The 12809-nt window shown below is 33.8% G+C and overlaps 1 protein-coding gene across 5 annotated transcripts in view; it reads right to left on the bottom strand.

Annotated features, from left to right (window-relative positions):
* LOC121408365 (neurogenic locus notch homolog protein 1-like) overlaps nucleotides 1–12809 on the bottom strand; it is a 153774-nt gene that overhangs the window by 115351 nt on the left and 25614 nt on the right. For all 5 annotated transcript variants that reach the window (XM_041599815.1, XM_041599816.1, XM_041599818.1 and 2 more), the window contains exons 3-9: nucleotides 10343–10407; nucleotides 9517–9621; nucleotides 8397–8522; nucleotides 7771–7887; nucleotides 6936–7055; nucleotides 6223–6345; nucleotides 1802–1912 (exon numbers count right to left, since the gene is read on the bottom strand). In XM_041599815.1, coding sequence (XP_041455749.1) covers nucleotides 1802–1912; nucleotides 6223–6345; nucleotides 6936–7055; nucleotides 7771–7887; nucleotides 8397–8522; nucleotides 9517–9621; nucleotides 10343–10407 — 767 coding nt within the window. The remainder of the gene's footprint in view (nucleotides 1–1801; nucleotides 1913–6222; nucleotides 6346–6935; nucleotides 7056–7770; nucleotides 7888–8396; nucleotides 8523–9516; nucleotides 9622–10342; nucleotides 10408–12809) is intronic.

Genomic DNA, 12809 nt, shown 5'->3' with positions numbered 1-12809 from the left:
TTTGATTGATTTTTGACAGAAGAATATAAAGTTATATTTTCACAATAAGCAGTAGTTGTTTTTTTTTAATACTCAGACAGAGGCGTCGATCCTGGGGGGGGGGGGCAGGGGGAGGGGAGATCGCCCCACCAATGAAAATATGGGGGGGGGGAACATATCATTTTGCCCCCCAATAATTCCTGATATGGCAAAAAAAAACAAGATTGTAATGTTCAGCAAGAGAGAACGAGATACACAACTCGTTCTTTATTTAAAATCGTGCTCAAAATGCCCGCTTTTCTGATTGGAATATAAAAACTTTCAGCTCGCGCTTCGCGCTCTCATCATTTCTGTAGCAAAAGTCCATACTTTTCATGATTAAATAGGTGAATGCAAATGTCCCGTTTTCACTTTAAAGCCTCAAAAGAACTCCTGCTTCGATTTGCAATCATCTTTTCTTGGATATATATCTTATTCTTTATAAAAAACCGTCCATTAAAACTGTCATTTTTTCAGATCAAAAAATCAAAATTTTCATCTCGCGCTTCGCGCTCGCATCTATTCTTCTTTTAGATACCAATCTTAATCATTGGTACCAAAAATGCTTAGAATATCAAGCTTTCAGGTCAGAATATGAAGAAATTTTAGCTTACTCTCGGCACTCGTACTATCTGTGTAGTGAGATATGTACATGTATCCTCCTCATGAGTTACTACAAACAGTTCTAAACAGGCACGCTTTTCCTGTCAGTATACTTTAAAAAAAATCAGCTCGCGCTTCGCGCTCGCATTAATTTGTTGGTGAGATACGTGTCTGTGTCTCATGAGTCATATATATATATATATATATATTTGTGTGTATGTGTGGGTGTCTTGTACGATCCAGCGCCGTTGGAACGTTAATGATTTTGCCCCCCCCCCCCCATCTGAAAAATGGATCGACGCCCCTGTACTCAGATTCTTGGTTTGTATTACACTGTGTAATTATAACACAAACATCATACCATTAAAATGATTATTCAAGATTTCGGATTATACCCATTTCATATTCTACAATACCAAATTAGTAAAGAGGGTGCGAAAAGAGACAAAGTAATGTATGTAAAATATCCATCATATTCAGGGTGTTTAATTATATTCAGAAAGGTCGGTACAGAGATGCAATTGTATCTTTACATGTATTACTTTTATCGTCTCTACTGATTCCCTTAAATAAATATTCAAATTAGCGTGCAGATATTTTGATTAAATGTCTTAAATAACTACCAAGACATGTTTGTGTATGACAAGGAATGTTTTACGACGCATCAAATTACTAAGTTGGGTAAAGAACAGAGCCTTAGAGAGTATCACCAAATAAAAATAAATCGAAGTGTCGATGAAGTAACATTCTCATTCCCTTAAAAAACTTGTATTACTATAAAGAGGAGAAAAGTTTAAACGGACACTTTTCAAAGTGTTTGCTTCTTTGATACACATTGTGTTTGTACGCCACTCCCGACTTTTGTTATCATGTAACACATGTAATAGTCTATCACAGTACAAGTGTATGCTGTGGTGCACGTTGGCAGTCAATAGTGATACAGATTAGATCATTATGTTGAATGATACAAATTCTAAAACTTTGGTGACGACTTGAATCATTCCCGTGGGCCCTTTGCAGAAAGATATGCGATTAAACACAAATAAAAAAAAATCAGTGGCAATGAACACTTCTGATCGGTCGAATATAAATATATGTATATATATATATATTAGAGATGAGTTTTTTTCCTGCAATGGGGTCCCTGGACTGAATTTTAAAGAACAAAATAAAGAATTACTGTTGCAAAGGGTGCCTGAGTATCCGTCTGTGCAAGTACACCTGACACCTCCAGTGACAACCGAACAAATGCCATAATCACCACACACATTTCCAGAGCTGCATTCGTTCTCTGTACATATAGAGCAATTAGCTAGAATTTGTATGGTGGTCGTAATTAAGGATATTAATGAGATAAAACAGAAAGCGATAACAACATACATAGATAAATAAAGATAGAAAGGGAAAGAGAGAGAAGAGATAGATGAGGAGAGAGGGAGAGAGACAGGGTAAGAGAAATAGATAAATGGAGAGAATGAGTGAGAGAAAGAAAGAGAGAGAGAGAGAGAGATAGAGGGGAAATACATCAACGATGACAATATCAATAGTAATATGAATACAGAAACAGAACTAGGTCTATAAAACTTATGATTCAATATAAATCTCTTTGCTCTAAAAAAAATCGAATATTAATTTGTGCAAGCAAATATGTTAAGACAATGTTTCAAGGACACATTTTGATTATTTTTCTGCAAAAACATGCCAGGAACTTACGCTTAAGGCTTTGCTATCAAAAAGCAAAGAATATGTAACTATTGAAACAAAAAAAATAAGTCAAGAAAGTCAGACGGATATTAGAATTATTATGAGAATATCTTTTATTCGCAGTTACAAATTTGATAGAAACCTTACTAATATTATTTCAAATGATATTGTCCACTGTATAATCCTAGACATATTTGAAATTTTAATCCAAATCTAAACACTGAAAAACAAGTTTTTCTTCTTCAGAGGTGTCTATGAGGTGCAAATTTATATTTTACTGGAATTCATTCGTTAATGACAAAGAACGTGACTTTGACATAATTGTGTAATTAATAGGGAACCATTTACAGGGTTACATGTATCGCCATATTAACAGCTATAGTATCACAAGGATCTATTCTAGAAATTTTGAAATAATATGTAAAATGTGACGATCGGACATAAATATCTAATGAAATAAATGCTCTTATTTCCCTAAATCAATGTATATATATATTTATAAGATTTACAATAATCAAAACAGGTGTTATAAAAATACCCGATGAAGGGATGTGTTAATAAGGTAGTGAGTAATAATTTACCGTATGTTTATAGCATCCATCGAGTAATAAGTCTTTAATTATAATATCACCAGAAAAAATAACAAGAGTTATCCACAGAGACTGATATAAACTTGAAATCGAAGGATTGCTATAGAATGAGCCAGTACTAAAGCATTCTTATTTCTACTATAGTACAGTACTTAAACAAATTTTACATGACTTTCCCCAATCATTTCATGAAACATTGAGGGTATTTCCAAATATCGTTACGATTAAATGATCAGTGGTCGGTGGTGATGGAATTCAAAATCTAATAACACAAAAACAGTGAGATTTTGTACACATTTTTAAAAATAATTGAATCTTGAGACACCAACTTATTTCACATTGTTCCCCAGCGAATCCATCCATGCAAATACACGAGTAGTTGTTATACGACAACTAGATAGAACCTTGTCATTTAATTGCTAGTGTGATATCAATCGTTTAGCCTATGTACGATGACGTCATCAACCGTTCAATTTTGGATTTGTACATCGTACAAGTTTCAAGCCATACGATTTTGTCCATTGCACGCGCGCAGCTGGACTGCATGCTGCAGGCACCACTCGTGTTTACAGCGCGTATGTTGTATTACGCGACAATCAGCAGACCGAGCTCGCACTGAATGAGCATATTTTGCAAAGAAGTTGATTAATTTCATATGAAATATTTTTAGGTGTCGTATAAGCCAAATAATGAATGTTATTTTCATTGGGTGTAAGATGAAATGAATGATCCATTCAACTCGGCCACGCCTCGTTGAATGGATCATTTCATCTTTCACCTCATGAGGTATTCTGTCCATTGCACTCATAAACATTCATTATTTGTATAATATAAACCCCTCAAAAAAAGTTCTGCAACTCAAGTTTGAGTGCTAATAAATTTCTTAGTGTGCCATCATCATATGTAAAAGTGGTATCATTGGAAAGTATGATTATTCTTCTTTACGATCATGTGTCATTTGTAATGCTAGTGTTATCATGAAATACACAGACATGATAAATATGCAGCAATGTAAAAAATGAAATGTTGCAAAATTCGTTGCCATGTCATGTTTGAGTTCTGCAACTCAAACTGCAAGTTTGAGTGCTAATAAATTTCTTAATGTGCCATCATCATGTGTAAAAGTGATATCTTTAGAAAGCATGATTATTCTTCTTTACAATCATGTGTCATTTGTAATGCTAGTGTTATCATGAAATACACAGACATGATAATACGCAGCAATGTTAGAAATGAAATGTTGCAAAATGCGTCGTTTCCAATAGTGAATTTCCAATTGTTTCGAGGATGGACCGAGTGCATTCACTGTCACCTGCATGGTGGAAATTCTATAGAAATTGAGACTCTTGTTAGAAATCAATGCATTTTGCAACATTTCACTTCTGACTTTTCTCAATGTTCAGGGTGATTGCATATTCCATGATTACATAATCACAGCGAATGGCATGTCATTGTAAAGAGGAATAATTCAGCTTTCTAATGATACCAGTTTCACATTTTATACTTAATTAACCAAAAAGATATCATCCCAAAAAATTGAGTTGCAAAATTTTTTTTGAGGGGTTTAGTTAGGCATAGCAACACATGTTGCTCCATTCTCACGTGTTATTGGCACATGAATCTATTTCTACATTAATGAGTGATATAGATATCTATAAGAGAAGTTATACGGGTATTACTCATTTATTCATTTAAAGTATAAGCGTTTTCAGTATTTATTTATTCATAATTTGTTTTGCGTCACCTATTCCTCGGAACTGAATTACTGTGACCAGCAGGTTTCTCCTCCCGAATAAACTGATCTGGGGAGCGAACCACTACACTAGGTATTTACACGAAATCGTTATTCAAGTGAATATAATGGTAGCACATAATGCATATTAATACATCGTCATAACCTTTAACTAATTTTAGCTTTAACCGTTCATTGAAAATCAGATTCTGTGATTGATATTATTGATTGAATAGATTATATAACTGCAGAATTTTATTGATATTTCAATCTTATCGTTTTACAAAAAAAACAACTCTGAAATACCCACCTATTTAACAATGTTCTCCGTCGAATGCAGCGACACAGTCACATGAGTAGTTGATACAGTTAGGCATTGGAAGGCATGCTGCCCCCGTTCTCACATAAGTTATTGGCACATAAATTTAATTCCGCATTAATACATAACACACATGCACATGCAAGATATACATATGTATATATATATATATATATATATATTTCTAATCTAATGTATAATAGTTTCTACATAGGGTATGTTTGAAAGGATCGAAGTAAACATAAATGAGTTTTACAAGACAAGCAAAATGACCACCAAAAGTAAAGTGTAATTTCAAATACAAATATTTGTGTGTCAGGATAGATGTCGGATAAAACGTCCGACAAGTCCTTTCATGAAACACCCCCCCCCCCCACAATATATGCATTGAAAATAAAATGTATACATATGGGTTAAACATAAAATCCGCCAAAGTTAAATATTGTAATGTTAAGACTTATAATAACTACGACAACACAAACATGTACACACATAAATAAATCCAAAACACACAAAAAAGATACCAACCTGTTTGGCAATATTCTCCGGTAAATCCATTAGGACATTGACATGTGTATTTAGTATAAGAACCGTTTACATGGTTACACTTAGCGCCATTTAGACAGCTATTACTATCACAAGGATCTATTTTTATAGATCATAAAGGTACAACAAAGTGATAATACGGCCAGCCACGGTATCAATAGTTACGTATGCCAGCCACGTGTGTCAGGATAGATGGAAGGTTTGTAACACAATATATGCATTGAAAATAAAATGTTTACATATGGGTTAAACATAAAATCCGCCAAAGTCAAATATTGTAATGTTAAGACTTATAATAACTACGATATGGCGCGACAACACAAACATGTACACACAAAAATAAATCCAAAACACACAAAAAAGATACCAACCTGTTTGGCAATATTCTCCGGTAAATCCATTAGGACATTGACATGTGTAGTTATTATAAGAACCGTTTACATATCAATAGTTACGTATGCTATTTATTAATTTGCTGGGTAGATTAGATATATTTGTTAGTAAGGATATCAACATATATACCAAAAGCAAGACTTCTAACTATCACAACATAAACACTTTAATGATGACGGGAAAAGGCAAATCAAAAGGTTAAGAAAAATCATTTTTGGGAAGCACATTAAGTAATGAGTCGCCTACATGGAAACTAGAACCTTTTTATTAAACAAAATAACTAATTTTAAAAATAATCACAAATTCTATATACAAACCTGTTTGGCAATAGTCTCCAGTATATCCATTGGTACATTGACACGTGTAGTTAGTAGTAGAACCGGCTACAGGGTTACAAGTAGCGCCGTTTTGACAGCTATTGTTATCACATGGGTTTTTATCTAGAAAGTTTGAAATTACATTTTATGGTTATTAGATAGACAAGATAGTGGGAAGAAATCAGCAAAAGTAATGCAAACTTAATGATAGGTCGAATGAGAAACATTTGTGAAAATTTGCCACCGAAGAACTTTGCAATAGTTGAAAGATAACTAATCTATTTATATTATCATGCATCAGAAAGTGTATGAGACGATAAAAAAATGATGAGGCAAAACAAATTTATTATTAATCATTATTAAACACTGTCAAGTACATGAGTAGTTTGAATTCAGTAAGGATTTATTTGATTAGATTTTGTTTTCATTCACAAAATTCCACTAAAAGATATGCTAGTTCTCATTCTATACTAATCTCATAATATCAGCTTGACCAACATTCAGCGCCATAGACATATACATTTATTATAGGCTACATGTGCATCAGCATATGATATTTACCTGAATTGGGGATAGATATAATAATGGTAATTAATAATAAAGGTTATGCTTTCTATACGTTCATGTGATTGACAAGATTTTACACATATAACTGAAAAGGAAGCTAGATGAATGAGGTAACATGATGCCTGTGTTTCTGTGGTAATACCAACCTGTTTCACAACGTTCCCCAGTGAATCCATCCACGCAATCACAAGTGTAGCTCATAGAATTAGGATCAGGAACACAAGTAGCTCCATTTGCACACGAATTATTTGCACACAGATTTATTTCTATGAATATGCAAAGCAAAGAGATACATTGGTTGCAGACACATCTTTGTAAACTATGAGCAGATTATTTACCTATCTTGCCTATGGCACAGATTTCAGAAAAATGCATAAATTTCAAAGGGTCATAGGAGGTAGCACAGATAGATATGATATGTTAATTATTTCAATAAACCGTTGGACGCTGGTATACATGAATCTAATAGTACTCTGCGTACACATCCGGTCTTTACTTCTTTTATGCTATTGCTATGACATCTATAGGAAAATGATTTGACCTATAGTATGGATCCAAAGTGAGATAGGATTTTACTTGTTACTAAAGTGAAATGAATCAGCGGTGTAGATGGAATTTTATGACAGTCTATACATTTGTTTTGGTAAATATGTAGTCAAATGTTTTTACGCGCACTTCTTTGCTTATTTACTGTTATTTTATTTTGCTTACACATAAACTTGCGTTTGTTTGCTTGATGATTTTTGTTGCTCCTTTTACATGAAATTTTATCACATTTCTGAACTTTAATGTATGATGGGATTTAGGGGATGAAAACAAATGACAGGTGGAAAATATACATCAGTCACGCTTTGATTTAAGCCGACGCCATATCGAGAGTAAACCGACCTATACGGGTATCACGTTTTTACTCTTCGATTTGGTGCCCACTGAATTGATGTTACTGAGGTATGTACATGGTACAGGCAGTCATGAATTTACCTGTCTCACACGTGGTTCCAGTAAAATCGGAAGGACAGTCGCACATAAACGTTGTATTATCCGCCGAGTTCGTACAGGTCGCTCCGTTTAGACACGGATCCGAATCGCAAGGAGTCACTACACAGACAGTTATGTACAATAAACAATAGATGGTATTTACAGGGATAAGGACTCTAATTCAAGTGATATCGGACTCTTCAACATCGCTCATTAAAAACTTTAAAGATTGTGTTGTCCGATGTGCAATTTGAATAAGCTCATGAACTACATTTTTGAAAGGCGAGGTTAGCACATAAAGACTCCTTTGGATATTGAGAACATAAATAATCGTCTTCAGTCGAATGAATTACGTCACAGGTCCTGGTGAGGTCCACTGACTGTATAATCGAATACGAAGATAATTCACGTTAAAATAGCTTTTGATTATACTGACTGAATATATATCCAGGCTCATTTGCAGACCGGAAATTTCCATATTGTGTTTCCTGATTTCATCTATATATCTTCCGTTTTAATTAATTCATTTATTCAAGGAATTCGTGTTTTCTGTAACATATAGAACTCTGGCGTGTAAGAAACTAAGCAGTGAAATAATATTTTGTTAAATTACTTTGTTTCTCACTTACATGTTATTTCACATGTTGATCCAGTAGTGAGGTCTGGGCAGGTGCACGTGAACGTGCTTCCATTTGGGGTACAATTCCCACCAGACAGACAGGGATTAGGGTTACAGGGGTCAGACGCTGGCGGAGCTTCCGATTAAAAACAAATAATAAGTTTGAGTAATTTTTGACAGTTGACTATCAGTAAAATTTTACCATTGATTAGTAGACCGTTTCTTTAAATACTTAGATTCTTGGTTGGTATTATATTGAGTAATTATAACATACACAACATTCCATTGAAATAATCACATAAGGTTTAGGATTATACCTATTTCATATTCTGCAATACCAAATTAGTAAAGGGGTGCGAAAAAGACACAAGTAATGTATGTAAAATATCCATCATATTCAGTTTGTTTGATTACATTTAAAAAGGTCGGTACAGAGATGCAATTGCATCTTTACATGTATCACTTTTATCGTTTCTACCGATTCCCTACTGAAATGAATATTCAAATTATCATGCAGATATTTTAATTAAATGTCTTGAATAACTACAAAGATATGTTTGTGTATGACAAGTGAATGTCTTACAACGTGTCGATTTACTAATTTGGGTAAAGAACTAGCCTTACAGCGTATCACCGAATAAAAATAAAACGCAGTGTCGACGATGTAAAACCTACTCCTCATGCAAACTTTTGTTGACTGTCACATTCTCATTTCCTTAAAAGAAGACTCGTATTATTATAAAGAGGTAAACTCTATAAACGGACTCTTTTTCAAAATGTTTGATTTTTTTGACATGCATTATACGTCACTCCGGCGTTTTGTTATCATGTAACTCGTGGAAAAGCCTATCCCATTACAAGTGTATGCGTTGGTTCACGTTTGGCAATCAATAGTGATACAGATTAAAACATTATTTTGAATGATACAAATTTTAAAACTTTGGTGATGAGGTGAATCATTCCTTGGGCCCTTTGCAGAAAGATTTGCGATTAAACACAACTAAAAAAAGATCAGTGGCAATGAACACTCCTGATTGGTCGAATATCTTTTTTTTTAGAGTTGAGTTTTAGTGATTTTTTCTGCTATGGGGTCCACGGATTGAATTTTAAAGAACAAAATAAAGAATTACTGGTGCAAAGGGTCCCTGTGTATCCGTCTGTGCAAGTACACCTGACACCTCCATTGACAACCGAACAAATGCCATTATCACCACATATATCTCCGTTGTTGCATTCTGTTCATATAAAGCCATTAGTTAGAAATTGTACGATGGGCATAATCAAAGGCACAAAGAGAGATCAAGACAAGAATATGCAACAGACAAGAGATAAATAAAGACAGACAAAAAGAAAGAGAGAGATACGATAAGAGGAAGGGAGAGAGGGAAATAGATGAATGGAGAGAGGGAGTGTAAGAGAAATAGATAAAGGAAAAGAGGGAAAGAGAAAAGGAGAGAGGGGGAGGGGGGGGGGGAGATAAATCAACGATGACAATATTAATATCAATATTAATACAGAAACAGAACTACGTCCATAAACTAATAATTCAACTACTGCATAATCATGCAATCATTCAAAACAATCTTATTGTTTCCTACAAACTAAATATTAATTTGTGCATATGTTAAAACCATGTTTCACGGACGCATATTGATTATTTTGCAAAAGCATGCCAGGAACTTATGCTCAAGGCATTGTTATAAAAAAGCAAAGAATACTCAACTATTCAAAAAAAAAATTCGAAGAAAGTCAGACGCATATTAGAAGTTATATAACAACGCCTTTTATTCGCAGTTACACATTTGATAGAAACGTTCCTAACATTATTTTAAAAAGACCTTGGCGACTTATAATCCTAGATCATAATTGAAATTCTAATGTTAATCTAAACACTGCAAACTACTTTTTTTCTATTTTACTGCGATACATTCTTGAATGATACAGAAAATAACTTACGGTTTGGAATGTTGCTTGATGTCTCTCCGACCCAAAATACATTCCTTGACTGAACAAAGGTTGCCCTATTAGAGTAAAAAAAGAAAAAAAAAGATCACGTGTTCAACATAAAAATCTCATTCGATTTTTTTAAGCGGACGTTGATTGCTTATATTACTTGGCTCGTAATAACATGTAAAAAACATTTTTATAAAGCAAGTTAAGAAGGATGATTGTGTCCATTAGCATTCGAAGAAAACAATCGCGAAGAGCCCGCTACGACCAGGCCCAGACCTACTTCCAATAATGCCCAAAGGTGCCGTGCGCGTGTAACATTTCCCCATATACTCGTGTGTTAGCATGACAATTATAAATATCATTACGAAATAAAGATCAAAAGGTAGGTTGTTAACTACCTGTGGGTAGGATATATTTATAAATATACTTATATATAGGATATATATACAGTGCGTCCCCCCAAAAAAGAAACCGGGATTCCCATGTATTTTTCGTTCAAATGGAATTGAATTGTAATGTTTCATCTACATAATTTATATAATTCATTTATTTATTTTATTTTAATAATATATTATTATCGTCTCATATATTAATATGAGACAAACATTTCACGCATTACTGAGCAAGACTAGTTTGAAATTTTAATGTCAAAACCAGGTTGCTCAGAACAATTGGACATGATTTTTTTTTTGGACTGTTTTTGCTTAGCATTGTCTCAGCGCCCCCCCCCCCCCTCTTGCAAGATCATAAAACAGCGTCTGAGTTATGCAAATCATGAACTACAATGTCTTTAGTCTCGATTAATGCCAATTTTGACTTCTATATTTTTGTAACATTAGCATTACCCAATTATATATATATAAAAAAAATAATAATCTGTGTTTACTTGCTCTTGATCATGCCAGGCATGCTTGCATCACTTTTTGTTGTCAGTTTTACTATGGATTACAAGTTGAATAATCCACATTTTGTTTACACAATACTTGAAAAGGAAATGTCTGCCTCTTGTTAATAATTACTTTTATTAACATTAAATGACAATCTTCCTTTTCTATTATCCATTTGACATTTCAACATGTTGGGCATGTCCCCTTCTTTCAACTCATTGACTTTGTTTTTGTTCGCTCTTGCCACAACTATGAAATAATTTCTGAGTATTTGGTGATTGGTACTCTTGTTCAATTATTAGAATGCAAAGATTATTAGAAGACTTGTGCTCAAATATGTTCAATTATCATGCCATGTATGTCGTATTCCTTTATTCTTTACTCACTATACATATTTGAAATTATATCTTGATATTTGAATGTACTATTTTATAGGTGTATCTCACTACATTTTATTTTATTTTGGAGCTTCTCACTTTATCTCCTCCGCCAATGTTTGTTTCGGTAATCGTTCCGTTCTCACTGACTTTGCATCGTTCACACTTAGAGGTCTTTGCCCTACGTTCTCGTTTTTGCGTAAGAATCCTTTGTGTTGCGCCTCCTCGTCCTTCTTCATGTTCTATATGTGTTTTGTGTTCTTTGCCTTCTCCCCTCACTTTGTTACTTTGCTTTACTGCCTCTTATATGACCTTGACCGACACTTTATTGGACATAACACAACACTTTCGGATATGTACTGACTTCTTAGCATAGACAATACACCTCAGTTTCCATTTACATCATTGGATAATGATGACCTCTTCAGCGAATTGAGACCTCAGGATACTGTACTTAACAACCCAATGAATCCTTCATTTTATGATAATTTTGTTACTAATAATATAAATTTAGCTTCGGAAGAATTAGATCTCGATTTTGAACAGGATCATAACATATTGCAAAATCCTTCTTCTGAGTATATTACGCAACATCAGGTAAATAATCTTACAAAAAATTTTAACGACGATACATTCAGCATAATGCATGCTAATATAAGAAGTTTGAATAAACATTTTGATGAACTTCAGTTACTTTTGAATAACACTTCAAATTCTAAAAAATGCCCCTTTTCTTTAATTGGCCTTACTGAGACATGGATATCGTGTGATTCTAACCATCAATTTTCTCTTAACGGATATGATTTCGTAATGAATAACCGAGAAGACAGACCTGGGGGTGGGGTAGCGTTCTATATTTCACATGACTACGAGTATACGGTTTGTGATTATCTTAACTCCATGAACGCCACTGTAGAATCTCTATTTATTGAAATTAATATTCCTGGTAGTAAAAATATGATTATTGGTGTAGTTTATAGACCCCCAAACTCAAATACAAATGACTTTCTAACTTACCTTTCCCAAACAACAAATAATCCAGCTCTCGTTAATAAGGATGTAATATTTATAGGTGATTTTAACATTGATTTATTGAAACACAACAATATATCTCAAGATTTTCTTGAAACTTTTTTTTCGGCCTCCTTCTTGCCTCTGATTTCTAAACCAACTCGTGTAGTTAATGAAACTGCTACACGTATTGAC

The sequence above is a fragment of the Lytechinus variegatus genome, chromosome 2, assembly GCF_018143015.1.
Source record: "Lytechinus variegatus isolate NC3 chromosome 2, Lvar_3.0, whole genome shotgun sequence".
In the NCBI taxonomy this organism is placed as follows: Eukaryota; Metazoa; Echinodermata; class Echinoidea; order Temnopleuroida; family Toxopneustidae; genus Lytechinus; species Lytechinus variegatus.
Note: the sequence above shows the minus strand (reverse complement) of the source record. Positions and strands in the feature narration are given on the sequence as shown.